This window comes from Elephantulus edwardii, unplaced genomic scaffold, assembly GCF_000299155.1.
Source record: "Elephantulus edwardii isolate Elephantulus edwardi_28Jun2011 unplaced genomic scaffold, EleEdw1.0 scaffold00038, whole genome shotgun sequence".
In the NCBI taxonomy this organism is placed as follows: domain Eukaryota; kingdom Metazoa; phylum Chordata; class Mammalia; order Macroscelidea; family Macroscelididae; genus Elephantulus; species Elephantulus edwardii.
In genome coordinates this window covers 20,558,256-20,580,530 of record NW_006399788.1, presented here as the reverse complement: position 1 = coordinate 20,580,530, position 22,275 = coordinate 20,558,256, and the positions used below count along the sequence as shown (strand labels likewise).

General features: G+C 39.0%; 1 protein-coding gene across 1 annotated transcript in view; it reads right to left on the bottom strand.

Moving 5' to 3' along the window:
- MTMR9 (myotubularin related protein 9) overlaps positions 1–22,275 on the bottom strand; it is an 80,293-nt gene that overhangs the window by 46,589 nt on the left and 11,429 nt on the right. The window contains exon 2 of the mRNA XM_006884884.1: positions 6,210–6,318. Within this exon, the coding sequence (XP_006884946.1) occupies positions 6,210–6,318 (109 nt within the window). The remainder of the gene's footprint in view (positions 1–6,209; positions 6,319–22,275) is intronic.

The following is a 22,275-nucleotide window of genomic DNA, read 5'->3' as shown; positions in this document are numbered from 1 at the left end:
TGTGGGGTGGCATGTCTGACCAAGAAGCTCTCTATTTGCTGCTATGTACATTATCGATTGGGACAGTTCCTCTTTATGAAGTGGGCAGAAGTCAGACTAAGCCACTCTTCCATTGGATCCGTTCCTTTCACACTATCTATAAATCATGAAGCCTTCCCTTAAAGTTCACAAAACCGAAAATATGGAAAAGTATTGCTGCATAATACATTATCTATTTCTATACTGAGATCAGCTGCCAATTACATCAAACAGAAACAAGAAGGCTAGAGCTGCCATTAGTCAATATATTTTAAGTGTATTATTCAAGTCATTACTTTAATGCAAGGCGGTAAACATTTTGGCATGCAATGAGAACTTTATAATTTTTCATGATTTTATTTTATGTTAGTAGAAAAAAGTTTCTCCTTTAAGCCTCATCATGTTGAAATGAAAGCACTGCAACTTCAAAAGGCAGTTTATTATGCATAAAAAGTTTTATCCATTTTCTTAATATGATTTAAAAAAATAGAACACTTACCAATTATTCTTTTAAAGGGATTCTACTTGTGTCAGCAGAATATATTTGGTTGTATGGACTCTTGATCACAGAGAAGAACTCTAACACACTATATGAAAAACTAACTTCTAGAATCATTTAAATATATATATATATAGGTAAAAGAAGCATAGGTGGAGATTTTGTAGTTGTTGTTATGTGTCATCAAGTCGACTACAACTCATGGTGACCCTATCAATAATAGCTCTGAACCCTGCCTATCTTGAGCCAATCTCACAGTCTCTTACACATCGCCCCCACTGCCACAGTCACTATTGTTGTTAGGTGCCATCAAGTCGACTATAACTCATAATGACCCTCCTTATTTGTAGGCAGGAGCTCTGGTGGCCTAGTGGCAGGAAATTGGGCTAGAATCCCAAAGGCACCAAGGTTTGAATCCACCAATTGCTCTGTAGTAAAAGGCTCTCCTCCCGTGCAATTTACTACCTCAAAGTATCTGTAGAGGGTCAATTATGTGTTGCTTCAGACTACACAGCACGCCCCCAAAACAAATGACCAACATTTGAAGTAACCGCTATGAAATCAGGACATTTACTTTTCTGAGGTGAAAACTATGATGATGGACCATAATATTATGTCTTCTTTTCGGCCCTTAAGGACTTCTGGCTGTACAGGAGTTCATAAAGTCTTGATCAAACTATATGCTTGAACCTAACTCAGCTCTTGTTGAATTAAACTGTTCTGGGAATCCAGTGTGCTCAACCACAAATCAATTTCCATCCCTTCCAAGTCCCTACTCTCTGTATATGTTAACAGCTCAAACTTCCTTGTTATCAAGGCAATTTAGCCTCATAATGACCCTATGAACCCTCAATTTAGGTTTCTGAGGCTGTGAATCTTAACAAGAAAAGATTGCTCATCTTTCTCTTTCAGATTTGACCCACTGGAGATGTCCAGCCTTTTAATTAACAGCACAACACAGTATGAACTACACCACCAGAGCTCCTTATGTTAATTGCTAAAAGCTATTAAAAACTGAGCAGCAACCTTCCTCTCTAGTTGAGTCAGGATGTGAAAGAAACTCAGCATAAGGAAGTTTCATTTCATCTTTGTCACCTTCAAATCAGAACAGACTCCTAGCTGGCCCTCTAGTGGGATACTGATGTTGTAAATGACAGAGGAGATACTTTTCCCTGAAAGCCAATAGTGGATTCAAACCACCTGAGAGGTACTATCTTTAGATTAGCAGCACAATTCTCTATAGACCATAACCACCAGAGCTCCCGCTCTAAGGAAAAGAATCTTGACACAGTTGTCAAAAGAATATTTCTTCATAACAAAAATGTAGTAAGAGAGAACTACTTGGAAGCATCTTTGCTTATATAAAAGTATCCCAGATCACTTAAGTATTTGTTTAACTACCTCTCAATTGAAAGAAATGAAATCCTGGGACCAAGATGAGTTTTCACATATTTCTGACAACTTGGAGCAAAATACATCTTACAAAAAAGATAAGTAAACATAATCAGTGATGTTTAATGATTGCACTTGAAATCTAAACACCTATAATTAGGATTCTGAAATAAATCACTATAGTCTTCTCTATATAATTATCCAGTAGAAGAACACTGTCCACCCATAGTCCAACCTACTCATGACATCAACTAAAGCTGGGCTGAAGTTATATGTTAGGACATTTCAGTTGGAGCCTCAGCTCTCACTTAGGTGGACTGGTGTCTTCTGCAGCCAGATGTATTTTTATTTCTCTTTTTGCTGAAAAGGGGAGTTCTGGTAACATTGTCCATAGTGACTTGCATAGCTAATACAAAGGTGGTGTCTTTCTGGAGGTTCAAATCCACCAGTAGCTCCAAGGGAGAAAGACAGGCAATTTCCCAAGGGTATGACACACTCTGGGAAACCACAGGAGGGTCAATTATAAATTGCCTCAACAGCAATGAGTTTTGACTGTAAAATGCTAATGAAAGTAAATAAATGTAAACACTAAGTGGGATATGATGCTTTCCTCTCTTTCTTCACCACTTTGTCTCACCATAGACAATATCTCTAACAGCTGGCCTAGACATCTCACAAACAACTGACTAATGAGAAAAAGAGAAAAAGATAAATGCAGATGTTGCTGTTATGTGCCATCGAGTCGCTGGTGACTCACAGTGACCCTATGTACAACAGACCTAAACTCTGCTCTGACCTGTGCCAATCGTACTGTCTCTGATACTCCCATCCCGATTGCCGCAGTCACTGAATCAATCCACCTTATAGAGGGCCTTCCCCTCCTGCGCTATACCTCCAACCTACCAAGCATGATGTCCCTCTCCAAGGACTGGTCCCTCCTTAAAACGTGACCGAAGTATGTCAGATGAAGCCTCAGAATCCTTGCCTCCAAGGAGCAGCCTGGTTTAACCCTCTCCAGGATGAATCTGTTTGTTTTCTTAGCAGTCCATGGTTCCCTCAATACTCTTCCCCAGCACCACAGCTCAAAGGCATCAATTTTCCTTCTATCCTCCCTAGTCATTGTCGAACTCTCTGATGTATAACAAGTAATTGCAAAGACCATGGCCTGTATCAGATGCACCTTAGACTCCAGAGAGACACCATTGTTCTTCAGTACTTTGGAGAGGTCCCTAACAGCAGACTTTCCCATCGCAGTACGCCTTTTAATTTCCTGGCTACTGGTGCCAAGAGTGTTGACTATGGAGCCAAGCAAACGAAAACTGTGAACAATCTCAATCTCTTCATCATCCATCCTGATGATGCCAATTGGTCCAGTGGTGAGAATCTTTGTCTTCTTGATATTGAACGTCTAGCCATATTGAAGGCTGCAGTCTTTGACCCTCTGCAGCAAGCGCTTCAGGTCCTCCTCAGTTTCAGTAAGCAGGGTTGTGTCATCTGCATAACGCAGATTGTTGATAGATCTTCCACCAATCTTGACCCCACATTTCTCCTCATAGCGCCTAGCCTCCTGGATAATCTGTTCTGCATACAGGTTGCAAAGGTATGGAGACAGGCCATATCCCTGGCATATGGGTCAATGAAAATCTAACATAGAACTCAGGGGGGTGAATACATGTTCAGTTGAATACATATGCAAGCAGCAAGATGTGTGTTTTTGCTGGTTTTTAAATTTGCCTATCTAGAGCTACCATGAGTTTCTTGCTCATATTAGAAAACTAAGCCAAATCGATATTATATGTTACTGCCAAATGACAGATATGTAAGACAGTTCAGCTCATTTTCTCTCTTCCCCCTTCCCTTAAAAATTAGCAAAGGCAGAAATAAAATACTGAATGGCATTTGCTCAGTATAACAGTTGTCTATCTACCAAACAAAATCCTGTTATAGATTTTTTTAAAACATTTTCTGCCTCCATTTAGTAGTTGTTGTCATGTGCCGTCAAGGCGCTTGCGACGCATAGCAACTCTATGTACAAGAGCCCTAAATCCTTCTTTATCCTATGCCAACCTGACCATCTCTGACACACTCACTCTCACCACCCCAATCACAATATCGATCCATTTCATTGAGGGTCTTCCTCTCTTATGCTGTCCCTCCACTCTCCCAAACATAATGTCCCTCTCCAAGGACTGGTCCTTTCTTGCAACATGCCCAAAGTATGTCAGATGGGGCTTCAGAATCCTTGACTCCAAGGAGCAGCCAGGCTTGACCCTCTTCAGAATGTTTTTGTTCTCCTAGCAGTCCATGGTATATTCAACACTCTTCTCCAGCACCACAGCTCAAAGATATCAATTCTCTTTTCTATCATCCCTAGTCACTGTCGAACTCTCTGATACATAGCACATAATTGTGAAGACTATAGCCTGGATCAGATGCACCTTTGTCTCCAGCCTGACATCACTGTTCTTCAGTACTCTGAAGAGGTCCCTCACAGCTGTCTTGCCCAATGCAATTCATCTCTTGATTTCCTGGTAGCACGTACCAAGAGTATTGACTGCGGAGCCAAGCAAACTGAAACTGTTAACTCTCAAACTCTTCATCATCCATTATGATGCTGCCAATTGGTCCAGTGGTGAGAATCTTTCTTTTCTTGAAGTTGAGCTTCAATCCATATTGAAGGCTGCAGTCCTTGACCTTCTGCAGCAAGCATTTCAGGTCCTCCTTACTTTCAGCAAGAAGGGTTATGTCATCTGCATAATGCAGGTTGTTGATGAATCTGCCTCCAATCCTGATGCCACATTCCTCCTCCTACAGACCAGTGTTTCGGATGATCTGTTCTGCACATAGATTGAAAAGATATGGAGAAAGAAAACATCCCTGGCAGACCCTCTTCTTGATTTTGAACCATGCAGTGTCTCCTTGCTCTGTTCTGACAACTGCTTCTTGGTCCATGCACAGGTTTCGCATAAACACAATCAAATGTTCTGGGATTCTCATTCTTCTCAGAGTCAGCCACAGTTTGTTGTGATCCACACAGTCAAAAGCCTTTGCATAATCAATGAAGCACAGATAGACATTCTTCTGGTATTCTTTGCTTTCTGCCAAGATCCATCTAGCATTAATTATAGTATCCCTAGTACCACGACCTCTTCTAAATCCAGCCTACACATCTGGCAGTTCTCTGTTGACATGTTGTTCCAGTTGTTTTTGGATAATTTTCAGCAGAATCTTACTTGCATGTGATATTAATGATATTGTTTGATAATTTCAGCACTCTGTTGGGCCACCTTTCTTTGAAATGAGAACAATTATCGATTTCTTCTATTAGTTGGTCAGGTGGCTGTCCTCCAGATTTCTTGGCACAACTTACTGAGCACATCCAGGACAGTATCTGTTTGTTGAAATATGTCACCTGGTATGCCGTCAACTCCTAGAGTCTTGTTTTTTGCAAACTCATTAAGAGCAACTTGAACTTCATTATGCAAAAATCAGAGAATGGACAACATGCAGAAGGCTAACTCACACTCTACTAACTCTACAAGAGGGAACTGTCCTCATTAACAGCATTCAACACACAAAACTAATTCCCAAAGGTCAGACAAGTCCTCCCATGCTCCTGCACCCAGTTACTGGGCTAGAAATTCATTGCAGTAGCCACACAGATTGGACAAAATCTTATTAATGGTTTGAGGTTTATCAGGGAAGTTATAATTTGGGCTATAATTCTATGTAAACTATAATTCAGGTTAAGCACAAGACATAATGCCTCAGTTCAGAGAGCTTCCCAAGTATAATCCTAATAGTCTATACTTCAGGTTAACAGCAAGATATAATCCGAGTCCACACTGCTTCTCGGTCAAAAGCAAGAGACCATTCCTGGTCCAGGAAACTCTGATCCCAAAAGACATGCCTGTCCATTCTCTGCTTCCTCATTTTACCTAGTAGTGAGAATCCCCACACCTGCCAATGAATCTGCAGAACTAAACAGTGAGACAAGCCAATCCCCTTGTGGATAGACTAATAGCATCTTTACAAAGAAATGGCTCATGCATCTGTTGATGATGTAGGTGAGCCACCACATATTCGCAGGGCACTCAGAGCAGATCAGATTAGACCTGGGAAAGCAGAAAGCAAGCAATGACAAAGCCAAAGACAAGCCTCTAGGGAAGCCAAATTTTGAGCAACAAACCCACTATTACACAGTAAGTCATAGAATAAGGTCAAATATCTAATAAAGAAGCACAAAAGCAACAAAGTATCAGATACAAGATTCATCTGATTCAGTGTGAAAAACACTTACCTCAATTGAACTGGCTATATTCAAACATTCTTCCATTCCAGGAATATCCAGCTGAATGACTCGAAAATCTTTACATTTTATAATTATGGTACCCAGTGATCCTACAAATCTGTGAGAAAAAGAAACACAAATCATGCTCGGAAATATTACTTTATTGTTAATGAATTTATTATTAGTAATAATAATTTCTTTAAGAAGATAAAGTAGTCGTATCTTCAACTATATTTAACTTTCTTTTCTCCTCATGAGTTAATACTCCATTAAGTATTGACAGAAGAGTGCTGCACCACTTAGAAGAATGTTCCTCCAAAATCTAGTTAACAACCGATTTTTAAATATACAAAAGCCCTCCCCAAGATCTTGTTGACTCTAAACGAGATGCCTCTGGAAACTATGAACTTTGATGAATGATGACAGTTCTAGAAAGCCTTCAAGCCTTTTGTTCATAGGGTCACTATGAGTCATGCTCGATTTGATGGCAATCAACAACAACAATTAAGTATTAATTCATGTACTATTAATAATTTCTTGAAAAAGAAAGTAGTTATGATTCTCAACAAATTTTCCTTTTTTTTCTCCAGTTGAGAATTATTAAAATAAGAAACATAAAGGATTTTACTTATTTCTAACCTTGCAGCATTGCATTTAAGATACAAGTATCCCCTTTCAATGTTTAAAAATTATTAAATTGTGTAGCTGATGTTAGATGGATCTTAGCTGAAAGCAGGGAATACCAGAACAATGTATATCTGTGTTTCATTGACTATGCAAAGGCGTTTGACTGTGTGGATCATAACAAACTGTGGCTGACTCTGAGAAGAATGGGAATCCCAGAACACTTGATCATTCTAATGTGAAACCTATACTTGGACCAGGAGGCAATCGTGAGAACAGAGTAAAGGAACACTGCATGGTTCAAAACTGGGAAGGGTGTACGCCAGGGATGCGTCCTATCTCCATACCTTTTCAATCTGTATGCAGAACAGATCACCCGGGAGGCTGGACTCTATGAGGAGAAATGTGGGGTCAAGATTGGTGGAAGATCTATCAACAATCTGCGTTATGCAGATGACACAACCCTGCTTGCTGAAACTGAGGAGGACCTGAAGTGCTTGCTGCAGAGGGTCAAGGACTGCAGCCTCCAATATAGATTGAGGTTCAATGTCAAGAAGACAAAGATTCTCACCACTGGGCCAATTGGCAACATCAGGATGGATAGTGTAGAGATTGAGATTGTTCACAGCTTTCGTTTGCTTGGCTCCATAGTCAACACTCTTGGCACCAGTAGCCAGGAAATTAAAAGGCATATTGCGATGGGAAAGTCTGCTGTTAGGGACCTCTCCAAAGTACTGAAGAACAATGGTGTCTCTCTGGAGTCTAAGGTACATCTGATACAGGCCATGGTCTTTGCAATTACTTGTTATGCATCAGAGAGTTGGACAAAGACTAGGGAGGATAGAAGGAAAATTGATGCCTTTGAGCTGTGGTGCCTGGAGCAGAGTATTGAGAGGACTGCTAGGTAAACAAACAGATTGATCCTGGAAAGGGTTAAACCAGGTGGCTCCTTGGAGGCAACAATTCTGAGGCGCCGTCTAACATACTTTGGACATGTTGTAAGGAGGGACCGGTCCTTGGAGAAGGACATCAAGCTTGGGAGGGTGGAGGGACAGCGCAGGAGAGGAAGACACTCTATGAGGTGGATTGATTCAGTGACTGGGGTAATTGGGATGGGAGTGTCAGAGACAGTGCGATTGGCACAGGACAGAGCAGAGTTTAGGTCTGTTGTACATAGGGTCGCTATGAGTCGCAAGCGACTCGACGGCACATAACAACAACAACAATCTCCACTGAACAAAAAAATTACAGAAAAATGTCAAAATTAATCACAAATTTTGCATCGGTAAGTTTCATACAAATTTAATTATACTTAACTAAGACTTTAGTGCTCTTTTTTATTGTTGTCACATTTTGTTGATAGTGGCTAATAGGTCTGTCTTTTCTACTTTGCTTCTGATTGCTACCAATTCTTCTCCACAAATACTCCTCAGTATTATCTAAACTAAAAATTTTTAGATCAAAAGCTAATAAATTTTTGTTAAGGATTTTTCTCCTGGATGTTATAAAGAAGTTCATTCTCTTGACTCTAGTAATGATTTTACATATTTCAAAACATAAAAGATTTTTATTTTTAATATGTGTGGTTTATTATTATGGCCATGGTTCATGTATCTCAATAAAATCCACTGCCTTCAATTGAATTCTAAATCATGGAGGAAATCCTCTCTCAGGTTTCTAGGACTGTAAACCTCAACAGGTTTTTCTTCTGCAGAGCAGCTAGTGAGTTCAAACTGTCTATTTTTTTGGTTAGCAATCCAACACTTAACCTATCTGGAGCTGGAATAAAAAGACTCAAAGACCATTCAAAAAATGGATTTTATTTTTAAAATTCATTTTTAAATTGACAACATATGTATATGTATCCTTTTGTAGAGATCTACAGCATCTATTTTTGTAATATCCCTTTGTTGTTTAAAGTGAGGGAAAATTTTGAAAAAAGTCCAATTGGCTTTATTTATTGTTGTTGTGTACTGTAGAGTCAAAACCAACCCACAGCTTCTAGGTAGGTTTCAGAGGCAGTAAATTACACAGGAAGGGACTGTCTATGATTTTCTCATAGACCAGGTTGTAGATCTGAACCACAAACAGATGCTGCCCTCAACGTGCTACCCTTGGTTGTGCCAAGAATTCTAGAGGACAACTCCCTGGCCAGCTAATTGGAAGAGATCCACATTTATTTCCACTAAAAAAAAAAGGGATCCAACAGAGTGTGAAAATTATCAAACAAAATCATTAATATTATATAAGCAAGATCCTGGCAAAGATTATAAAAAAATAATTGGAACCTTACATCAATAGAGAAATGCCAGATGTGCAGGCTGGGTTTAGAAAAGTCTGTGACACTAGGGATATTATAGCCAATTTTTGATGGATCTTAGCTAAAAGCAGAAAGTATCAGAGAAATATCTGTGTTTCACTGAGTATCCAAAAGCATTTGACTGTGTGAATTATAACAAATTGTGTTTATCCTTGAGAAGAGTGGGAATACAAGAACACTTAATTGTGCTTATGTGAAATCTATACTTGTACAAGGAGGCAGCTGTCAGAACAGAACAAGGAAACAATGTGTGGTTCATGATAAACAAAGGTATACACCAGGAATATATCCTATTTCCCTACCTTTTTAATCTATATGTGGAACAGATTATTTGGGCAGCTAGATTTTATGAGGAGGAATACGGTATCAGGATTGAAGGAAGACTCATCAATAAACTGTTATGCAGATGACATAAGCTTGCTTGCTGAAACTGAGGAGGACCTGAGGCATTTGCTGCAGAAGATCATGCACAGTAACTTTCAATATAGATTGAAGTTCAACATCAGAAAAACAAATATTCTCATCATGGGCCATTTGGCAGCCTCCTGATAGAGAAGAGACTGAGATTGTTAACAGCTTCAGCTTGCATGGTTCCACAATCAACACTCTGGGTACCAGAAGCCAGGAAATCAAAAGACAAACTGCACTGGAAAAGTCTGCTGTCAGGGATTTCTCCAGAATACTGAAGAGCAACAATGTCAGTCTAGAGTCTAAGTTGTGCATGATCCAAGCCATGGTCTTTGCAATTACTTGCTATGCATCAGGGAGCTGGACAATGACTGAGGACGAAAGAAGAATTGATGTCTTTGAGTTGTGGTTCTGAAGAAGAGTATTGAATATACAATGGACTGCCAAGAGGACAAACAGGTCTGTCCTGGAGAGGGTGATAACCAGGCTGCTTCTTGGAGTCAAGAATTTTGAAGCTCTGTCTCACATACTTTGTGCATGTTGCAAGGAGGGACCTGTCCTTGGAGAGGAATATCATGATTGGAAAGGTGGAGGGAAAGCACGAGAGAGAAAGACACTGAAGAAGCTGAATTGACTCTTTTGACTAGGGTAACAGAGCTAGGTGTGTCAGAGACAATGAAACTGGCTCAGGATAGAGCAGGGTTCAGAGCTGCTGTGCAAGCAAATGACTCAGCAGCACATAGCAACAAGAAGCCACCAAAGCTCCCTAAGCTCTTTTGGCTTTATTTAGTTCTATAAAATATAATGAATGGATGAGGATGTGCAGGAGAAAGGGGGGATTTAATCACGGAATTGTACAATTTGATGGGGGAGTGAGGGAAATTGGAGGAATCTGTTCTCAAAAACAACATATTCAAATTTTGTAAAAAACTAGTATAAAAAAATATAATTAATGACTTAGGTTTTTTTGGTATGTGCCATCAAGTTGGAACCGAGCTTTAGCTCAACCTCTAGCTGGTTTTCAGTGGTTGTAAATCACTCAGGTGGTTGTTTATCTTTCTCCCAGGGAGCAGCTGATAAGAGTCAAACTGCCTACCTTTGGGTTGGCAGCACAACTCCTTACCCACAAGAGGTCCCTAAGGAATGTTTAGCAGAGTTAAAACAAAATTATTACTGTTTATCAGAAGAAAAAAAGCTACATAAGTTGTTTTCAATTCATTCAATCAATGCTTCTATTAAATTACCATTACTTGTAGAATACTGTAGTTACTATTATTTGCATAATATTTTTTAAATGTTTAAGTGTATCTGATGTAAACTAACTCAGTCTCACAAGGACAAATAGTGCTTAAGATGATTATTGTAAATATAGAAGGATAACTAGTAAGATGTGTAACATTCAAAAGGAGAAGGGAAAAGGGGAAGGTGACAGAAAAAAGGGAAGGCTGGAAATCACCAGAACAGCAGAGTTTAGTAGACAGATGAGGGGATGGTAAAAGAATAGGAAAGATTCAGTGAAGACTTGAAAAGACAGTATAGTAGCAGTCATAGATCAATGTAATTAAATATATAAAATGTATGCAAATGATTGTCTAAAAACAATGTATATGAGTGAAACACAATGTAAACAAATTGTATAAAAACAAAAAATATTTTTTTAAAGTGTAACTAGATTACAAGAGCTTTAAAGTGAGTAAGGATAACAAGATATACAACACTGGTAATAATAACAAATCATCTCCCAAGTAGAATGGGGGGGGGATACTGAAATTTATATTTTCTATTTAATAGAAAAAAGAGCAGATTGCACACTGTAGTATTTAGCCATGAATTAACACAGCTCTCAGACTGCAAGGATAGCACAGGAGTGCGCAGTGTTGGTGTAAATCACAGCCAACTCAAAGGCACCCGGCATTGATTTAGTGGCAGAGACCTTCACAGAAGAGTGAGTGCAAAAATGCCAGGAGTCTGAATGTGGGACGTTCCCTCAGTTGCTCACTTGGAGAGTTGCAGTGCTTTATAAAAAATCCTCACCACTGAGCCAACAGGCAACATCATGATGTTGTTATTGTTAGGTGCCATTGAATACGACCACATGAACAACAGACTTGAACCCAGTCCTGTCCGGTGCCAACCTCACAATCTCTGACATCCTCCAGTCCACTGCTGCAATCACTATGTCAATCCACTTGGTTAAGGGGTCATCCTCCCCTTTGCTGTCCCCATATTTCCAAATGTGATATTCTTCTGTAAGGATTAGACTTTGCTAGCCACATGCCCAAAGTATGTGAGATGAAGCTTTGCCATTCTTGCCTCCAAGGAGTACCTTGGCTATACCTTCTCCAAGATCTATCTGTTTGTTCTTTTAATGAAAATAGGTATTCATGAGATATTCAAAACTCTTCTCTAATACCACACAGCATCAAAACAAAGGCTCTTCTTATCATTATTCATTGTCTAGCTATCAGCAGCATAGCAATTGAGTAAAAAGACTGCTTGGATTGACTGAAAAGATCATGGGGGGGAAAAATCATAATAGATAAAGATTGAAACTACCAATGATTTCTTCTTGCTTAGATTCACAACCAACGCCGTTGGTACCAGAAAAGTCAGGAGATCAGGAGACATATTACACTGGGAAAGCCAGCTGTCAGAGACCTTTCCAAAAGTCCTGAAAAGCAATGCCAGTTTAAAGAGTAAGGTGCATCTTATTCAAGCCATAGTCTTTCCAATCACCTGCTACACATCAGAGAGCTGGACAATGAATGAGAATGACAGAAGAAGAATCAATGCATGTGAATTGTGGTATTGGAAAAGATTGCTTAATATCTTATGGACTGCCAAAGAACAAACAGATGTGTCTTGGGAAAAGTGCAGCCAGGGTGCTCCCTGGAGGCAAGGATGGCGAAGCTTCATCTCACATATTTTAGACATGTTGTTAGGAGAGGCTATTCCTTAGAGAGGGACATCAGCTCTTTTGCCTAGGCATGTTTTCCTTTTGTTTTGTTGGTTTCTCAATGCTCTAGTGCAATTTTTATAGTCTCTTTTGACATCCATTTCGGGTTTTCCTTTCTCCTGTACTTGTAATGACCTTCTGTTTTCTTCATAAATGATATCCTTGATATCATCCCACAGCTTATCTGGTCTTTGATCATTGATATTCAGTGCTTCAAACCTATTCTTAAGATGATTTTGAAATTCAGATGGAATAGATTCAAGACTATATTTTGGTTCTTGTTAACTTATTTTAATTTCTTCAATAATTGACCCACAGTTCACCCCAAGCCTCGTTTTGACTGCAGATATTGAGCTTTTCTCCAACAATTCCTTCCACAGATGTAGTCAACCTGATTCCTATGCAGTCCACGAGGTGAGGTCCATATGTAAAGCCACCATTTGTGTCTTTTAAAAAAGGTATTTGCATGAATAAATCAGTGAAAATACAAAATTCAATCATTTTATTTCTATCACCAAGCCCATATTTTTCAACTACTAATCTTTTTGCATACCAGTCATCAATTATCATTAACACATCTTGAATGCATGTTCAGTTAATTTCAGACTGCAAGATTGGTAAAAATTTTCGATTTTTTTTTATTCCTCTTTGGCTATAGATGTAGAGACATAAATTCAAATAATAGTTTTGTTAATGTGTCTTCTATGTATGGATATTATCTATCACTCACAACACTGTACTTCAGAACAGAACTTGCCATTGACTTTCTGGCTATGAATGCAACACCATTCTTCAGTTTTTCATTAACAGCATAGCATACCATACGATTATCTGATTCAGTGACCAAAGCTAGTCCATCTCTCACTAATGCCTAGTAAGTCAATGTTCATGCACCCCATTTTTTAAATTTCTAGTTTTCTAACATTCATGTCAAATACATTCCATGTTCCAATTATTAAATGATGTTTGCCATTGTTTCCTCATTTTTACTGAAACCGTCAACAACTTCATCTTACTTGGATCCACAATTAATACCCTCAGTACCAGCAGTCAGGCAATAAGGAGACATACTGCACTGGGAAAGTAGGCACTTAGGGATTTCTCCAAATTATTGAGGAGTAATGACATCAGTTTGAGGACTAAAGTGTGTCTGATTCAGGCCATGGTCTTTCCGATATCACTTGCTATGCATTAAAGAGCTGAACAATGAATAAGGATGACAGAAACACTGATGCTTTTGAGCTGTGTTGGAGAATAGCACTAAACATCCCATGGACTGCCAAAAGAACAGACAAGTATGTCTTGGAAAGGGTGCTGTCAGAGAACTCTTTGGAGGCAAAGATAATGAGGGTTTCATCACATACCTCGGGCATGTTGCTAGGAGGCATGATGAATTAGAATCAACTCAATAACAACAGGTTCGGTGTAAGTATTGTCCCTTCATCACATAAAAGTATTTTGCTATGCTTAGTCTATATTTCTTCTAAAGCTTATTTGATACAAGTTCTTTACTAGTTTACTTCTCTCAAAAGTTCTTAGTTCTTTGCCAGAAATAATCTTTGATTCATTTCTACTACCTCAGTACATTATTTAATATGCAGTATGACTTAGTAGATGTCTAATGCTAATGAATTAGGAATTCTTTGAAAATTGTGGTATGAGCAGATCTCAGCCTTCCTATATGACACTGTTGGTAAATGCCATTAAGTACAACTCATAGGGTCACTATGAACAACAGATCTGAACCTTTTCTTATCCTGTATCCTCTTTATCATCTCCAATACACTTGAGCCAACAGATGCAGACACTGTAACAATTCTACATGAGCCACAAGGAAAACAGCTAGAAATCTGTCATACCAACTCTGTAAGTACTCTTTAAAAAACTAGGTGGTATATTACAGAAACTAACTACACATGTTGTTGTTGTTGTTGTTGTTGTTATGTCCTGTCAAGTTGGAACTGACCCATAGTTGACCCTCCAGCAGGTTTTCGGAGGCAGTAAATCCCATGAAGGAGATTACCCATCTTTCTCCCATAGAGCTGGTGGATTCAAACCACATGCTTTAGGGCTGGCAGGGCAGTCCCTTACCATTGTTTTTTAGCACTTTGGAAAGGTTCTTGAAAGCAGATTTTCCCAACGCAACACATCATTCTATTTCTTGACTGTTGTTACCATGAGTGTTGATCTACAATCCTAACAGTTGTTGAAAGCTGGACAGTAAATATAGATCACAGAAGAAATGATGCCTCTGAATTGTGGTGCTAGAGAAAGGTAGTGAATATCCCAGGGACTGCCAAAATAACAACTCAATCTATCTTAGAGAAATACCTTAGAGACAACAATGATGAAAATTGGTCTCACACATTTTAGGCATGTTGTCAGATGGGACCAGTCTTGAAAAGACATATCATGAGGAAGGATGAGAGAAAGAGAAGAAGATCCTCAGCAAGATGAATTGACACAGCATCTGTAACAATGGGATCAAGCCTATTAGAGATTGTGGATGGTGCAGGATAGGGCAAGATCAGATCTGTTGTTCATAGGATCACTATGAGTTGTGGTCTACTCAGTGAAACCTAACAACAACAATATATACCAATTAGAATAATATAGAATATTTAAGTAAAGAATATTAAATAGTTTTTTAAAAAGTTTTAAAATTATATAAAGCATCTTCTCCAATCACAATGGAATAAAGCTACAAATTGTTATTAGGTGCCATTTAATTGATGACTCACAACAACCCTATGAACAACTGATCTGAATCCTTGACTTCTGGTGGCCAAGGGTGTTGACTGTGGATTTGAGCAAGATTAATGTTAACAACCTAAATCGTTTCTCCAACTATCATGATACTGCCTACTGGTCTGGTGGTAAGGACCTCTATTTTCTTGATGCTGAGAAACAATCCACACTGAAGGCTGCAATCCTTGATCCTATGCAGCATATTCTTCAAGTCTTTTCTGCAAGTTCATTCTGGCTGTACTTCTTCTAAAACAGAAGTTTTTGTGAGCAAGGTTGTGTCATCTGTATAGTGCAGGCTGTTGATGAGTCTTCCTCCAATCCTGATGCCATATTCTTCATAAAGTTCAGCCTCTCAAATGATCTGTTCGGCGTATGGCTTGGAAGGGTACGGAGAAAAGATATATCCCTGGCACATGTCATTCCTTTCTTTATTCAGATCCATGCAGTGTTCCCTTGCTTTGTTCACGCAGCAGCTTCCTGGTCTCGGTCTAGATTTCATTAAGCATAATCAAGTGTTCTGGGATTTCTATTCTTCTCAATGTTTGTCAAAATTTTTTACGACTCGCACAGTCAAATGCCTTTGCACAGTGGGTAAGACACAAATAGATACCCTTCTAAAACTCTCCACTTTCAGCCGAGATACATCTGACTTCAGAAATGACATCCCTAGTGCCACAGCCTCTTCTAAATCCATCATGTGTTTCTGGAAGTTCTCTGTTTCTATACTGCTCTAGTAGTTTTTTAATAAGCTTCAGCAAGATTTTGCTAGCATGTGATATTAGTGATTTTTTTTTATAATTTTCACATTCTGATGAATCATCTTTTTTGGAAATGGGAATAAATATGGATCTCTTCCAATGAGTTATGATCCTATAGCAATCCATAAATGTTACAAGAATTACAAATGATCTGTAAAATTCACCTGGGGATCTTGTTAAAATGTAGATTTTGATCCAGTATATTTGGGATGAAAGTGCAAGTGCTCGGCAAGAGGTCAAAGCAGAACTGGTTCAAACCCTTGGCATTTGTTAGGTGACATCAAGTCAATTCTGACTCATAGCAACACCATGAATACAGAATGAAACACTACCCAGTCGTGGTTCATCTTCACAGTCATTGCTATGTTTAAACCCATTAATGTAACCACTGTTACCCATGAAGAATGCAAAAGGTCATTACAAAGGAAAATGAGGAAGAAAAGACCAAGATGGATGTCAGATTAGACTGCGAATATTGCACTAGAGCGCTGAGAAGTCAAAGCAAGGGAAGACATCAAGAAACTAAGAAGCTGAAAAGAAGATTTCAAAGGGCAGCTCGGGATGACAAAGCAAGGTATTATAATGAAATGTGCAAAGAGCTGGAGTCAGAAAATCAAAACGCTGAACTCACTCAGCATTTCTTAAGCTGAAGGAACTGAAAAACAAATTCAAGACACGAGTTGCATTACTTAAGGATGCTTTGGGTAGAATATTAAATGATCTAAGAAGCATTAAAAGAAGATGGAAGGAGCATATAGAGTCACTGTACCAGAAGAAATTGGCTGACAAAGAAGAATTCGTGAAACAATGTATAAGCAAGAGTCTGTGGTGATGGAGGAAGAAGTTCAAGCTGTTGTGAAAGAAATGGCAAAAAGCAAGGTTCCAGGAGTTGATGGCCTACCAACTGGCATATTTCAACAAATAGCCACTGCTCTGGATGCGCTTACCAAGATGTGTCAAGAAATCTGGAGGACAACCACCTGGCCAATTGACTGGAGATATCTATATTTGTTCCCTTCCAAAGAAGTGACCCAACAGAGTGCAGAAATTATCGAAAAATATAATTAATATCACATGCAAGAAAGAGTCTGCTGAAAATTATCCAAAAACGACTGGAGTAGCATGTCATAAAGAACTTCCAGATGTGCAGGCTGGGTTTAGAAGAGGCTGTGGTGCTAGAGATATTATAGCTAATGTTAGATGGATCTTAGCTGAAAGCAGAGAATGTCTATCTGTGTTTCATTGACTACGCAAAGGCATTTGACTGTGTGGATCATAATAAACTGTGGCTGACTCTGAGAAGAATTGGAATCCCAGAATATTAGATTGTGCTTACGCAAAACCGATACTTGGACCAGGAGGCAGTCATCAGAACAGAGCAAGGAGACACTGCATGGTTCAAAACTGGGAAGGGTGTATATGCCAGGATGTATTCTGTCTCCATATCTTTTCAATCTATGTGCAGAACAGATCATCCAGGAAGCTGGGCTGTTTGAGGAGGAATGTGGCATCAGGATTGGAGGAAGATTCATCAACAATCTGCGTTATGCAGATGACATAACCCTGCTTGCTGAAAGTGAGGAGGACCTGAAGTGCTTGCTGTAGAAGGTCAAGAACTGCAGCCTTCAATATGGATTGAAGCTCAAAATCAAGAAAACAAAGATTCTTACCACTAGGCCAATTAGCAGCATCATGATGGATGGTGAAGAGATTGAGAGTGCTAACAGCTTTAGTTTGCTTGGCTCTAAGATCAACACTGTTGGTAACCACAGCCAGGAAATCAAGAAACTAATTGCATTGGGAAACTCTTCTGTTAGGGACCTCTCCAAAGTACTGAAAAGCAACTATGTCTGTTTGGAGACTAAGGCGTGCATGATCCAGGTTATAGGCTTCACAATTGCTTGTTATGCATCAGAGACTTGGACAATGACTAGGGATGATACAAAGAAAATTGATGCTTTTGAGCTGTGGTGCTGGAAAAGAGTTTTGAATATACCATGGACTGCCAGGAGAACAAACAGATTCATCCTAGAGAAGGTGAAGCCACCTGCTCCTTGGAAGCAAGGATTCTGAGGCTTCATCTGAAATACTTTGTGCATGCTGCAAGGAGGAACTGAAGAGGAACACCATGCTTGGAAGGGTGGAGGGACGTAGAAAGAGAGGGAGACCATCGATGAGATGGGTCGACACATTGAGGTAATGAGTGCAGGTTGTGGTAGACAATAAAGTTGGCACAGGACAGAGCAGGTTTCGGGGCTGTTATACATAGAGTGGCTATGAGTCGCAAGCAAATCAACAGCACATAACAACAACATGTCTTTATTGTGTGGAGTTTTCCTCTTTTTCACTGACCCTTTATTTATCATGCATGAAATTCTCCCCCAGTGACAGGTCCTTTCTCACAATCCAAAATACAAAAGATAAATTTCACCATCCGTATTGGTAAAGACCATTCTGGCTGTACTTCCTTTTTTCCCCCCCCCAATGTCATTTTAACAAAAGTCTACAGAAAAGTTAGATTTTCATTCATTCATTGTTGCACATTTTACCCCTTCCTTCCCTTCCCCCTCCCCAAGCTGACTTTCCCCCCACTATTTTATTTACAAAATTCTAATACAAATTTGAACAAATTCTTTCAATTTCCCTCACTCCCCTCCCATCAAATTGTACAACCCAATTATTAATCCCCTCTTCCCCCTATACATCCACATCCCTCTGCTTCTATCCTGGATCCGTATATTCTTTCTACAATAATAGTCTTATATGGTATTTATCCTTGTGGAACTGAGTTGGTTCATTCAGCATAATGCTCTCCAGTCCCTCCCAAGTTAGGTAATAATACACTAAGTTATTGTTCCTGCTTGCTGCATAGTATTCCATTGTTTGACTGTACCATAATTTCTCAATCCATTTGCTTGTGGTTGGACATTTGGGCTGTTTCTATGTTCCTGCAATGGTGAATAATGCTGCTATGAACATTGATATACAAATCTCAATTTGTGCCTCAGTTCTCATATTCTCAGGGTATATTCCAAGTGGTGGAATAGCTGGGTCATATGGAATTTCTATGTTCAGTTTTTTGAGAAAGCGCCAAACTGCCTTCCAGAATGGTTGCACCATTTAACAATCCCAGGAGTGTAGGAGTTCCTTTCTCGCCACATTCTCTTTTTCCTGGCTGCACTTCTTGTAAGATAGATTTCTGTATTCTTTTGACAGTGCATAGTATATTCTGTATTCTTCACCAATATCATAATCCAAATGCAGCAATCTTTCTTATTCAATGTCTGGCTTCCACATGCATATATTCTGTTGTTATTATGTACCATTGAGTCAGAACAACTAAAAATTGACCTTCCAGTAGGCTTTTAGTGGCTGTATATCACAGAGGAGAAGACTGTCCATCTTGCTCCCATGGAGCAGCTGGTAGATTTGAACCACATACCTTAGAGTTGGCAGTGCAACTTCTTACCAAGTCACTGAAAACACCAAGGCTGTATTAGGCCCACCTTAGTTCTCAGAGTAGCATCTGTGCTTTTAAACACTTTTGCACATTTGGAGAGCAGATTTGCTCAACATTAACACAACTTTGATTTCTGAACTAGCTCTTTCTTTACATGATTTGGTCTGGCTTATCACTCCAATAAGTTTCTGCCATGACCCATTATATCCACACCTTGCTCAATGCCTGTCATGCTCTTTGCTTCCTTCTCCAAGTAAAGCATATTTGTGACCTACAGTCTTTACATTTGATGGACCCTCTGGCTGAAATGTCCTTTCCCCAGATACTCACATGCTAGCCTACTTTCTTAACTCCGGTAACTGCTCAAATGTCACTTGCCTTTCCTGAAATCCTGATATACTATTTCCTAGCGCACTCCTACTATTATTCATCTGTCAATCCGCCCTACTGTGTGAGGTGGCTTTAGTGATCTGGAAGTTCTATCACTAATGTTACAAGGGTCAGCATGGTGGACAAATTTCAGTGGAACTTCAAGACAGAGAAAGACTAGTATGGGACCATTCAATTCTGAAATGCGCCTTTGAAAACCCTATAAATAGCAGTGGAACATTATCTGATATAGATCCAAAAGATGAGGTGCTCAGGTTGGAAGGCACTCAAATATGACTGGGGAAGAGCTGCCACCTCGAAGTAGATACTACCTTAATGACGTAGATAGACTAAATCTTTTAGCCAATGAAGGACTTTCATTTGCTGATGTAACAAAACTGAAAATTAGAGGAAAGAGCTGCAAAAGACAATTTAACAAAGAAGAAAAAATTCAAAGTCCCATTCAAGACTTCCAAACTCAGTGCCTACTGACTTCTGTTCACCAATAGAGGGTCAACTGGCAGGCATCAAGATCAGAAGTCTCAAAGGGGAACAGGAATGTGGAATGCACAAAGTATGAATCTAGGAACACTGGAAGCCATCAAAATGAAATGGAATAGATAAAGGTGGTTATTTTAGACAAAAGTGGCCTGAAATGAATGACTAGCCATTTTAAATTAGAAAATCATATGGTCTACTATATGCATCTATGATAAATTGATGAAAAATGTGTCACATTTGTCATTTTAAAAAAAATTCAAGATCTGAGCTAGTAGAAATTAAGGATTTCCTTGGTTTTCATCCTAGGTCCATAATCTACATTTGAGTTGGTTTTTGTGTATGGAGTGAGTTATGGATCTTGCTTGAGTTTCTGCAGAGTTTTCCAATTTTGCCAGCACCATTTGTTAAGAAGGCTGTCGTTTCCCCACTTAACCAATTTCATCTCCTTGTCAAAAATCAGTTGACCATAAGTAGATGGTCTGATTTCTGGATTCTCAATTCTATTCCATTGATCTATGTGTCTGTCATTGTACCAGTACCACATTGTCTTGACCACCATGGCAGTCTAGTAGGATTTGAAATCAGGGAGTGAGATGCCTCCTAACCTTGTTTCTCTTTTTAAGGAGTGCTTTGCTCATTCGGGGCCTCTTTCCATTCTAAATGAAACTAGAGATTGCCTTTTCCATCTCGTTGAAGAATGGGATTGATATTTGTATTAGGATTGCATTGAATGTGTAAATTGCCTTTGGTAGTATTGTCATTTTCACAATATTAAGTCTTCCTATCCAAGGGCAAGGAGTATTCTTCCATTTCTCCAGATCTCTCTTTGTTTCTGTAGTAATGTTTTGTAATTTTCTTTGAATAGATCCTTTGTGCTTCTGGTTAGATTTACCTATAAGTATTTAATCTTCTGATTAGCTATTATGAAGGGTATTGTTTTTCTCAGCTCCAGCTCTGCATTCTCTCTGTCACTATAGAGAAATCCAACTGATTTTCATATGTTGATCTTGTATCCTGCCACTTTTCTGAATTGGTCAACTATGTCCAATAGTTTTCTTGCCGACTCTTTATGGTTTTCTAAGTATACTATCATATCATCTGCATAAAGAGATAATTTTACTTCCTCTTTGCCAATTTGGATACCTCTTATTTCATTCTCTTGTCTTACTGCTATCGCTAAGACTTCCATCCAGTATTGAATGAGAGGTGATAGTGGGCATCCTTGCCTAGTCTCTGTTCTTAAAGGGAATGTCTTTAATCTCTCTCCATTGAGAACAATGTTCGCACTCAAGTTTGTGTATATACTATTTACTATGTTGAAGAAATTCCCCTCTAATTGTATTTTGTTGAGTGTTTTAGTCAGAAAATGGCGCCTTTTCTGCATCAATTGATAGGATCATGTGGTTCTTGTCCTTTGCTTTGTTTATATGATAAGTTACATTAACTGTTTTTCTTCTGTTGAACTATCCTTGCATACCTGTCATGAATCCCACTTGGAGAATTATTTTTTTATGTATTGTTGGATTCTACTGGCCAGGATTTTATTCATGATTTTTGCATCTATGTTCATAAGAGATAATGGCCTATAATTTTCTATTTTGGTGGTATCCTTTCTTGGCTTTGGTATCAAGGATATGTTTGCTTCATAGAATGAGTCTGGGAGAATTCTATCTTTTTCTATTTTCTGAAATAGTTTATGTACAATTGGTGACAGTTCTTCTCTGAATGTTTGATAAAAATCACTTCTACTAAAGAAACCATAACTGCCACCCAGGCAGATATATGAACACCTATGTTTATTGCGGCTTTGTTCACAATAGCAAAGAGTTGGAAACAACCTAAGTGCCCATCAACAAAAGAATGGATAGAGAAGCTGTGGTATATTCACACAATGGAATACTATGCTGCATTGAAAAACAAGGAACTCATGC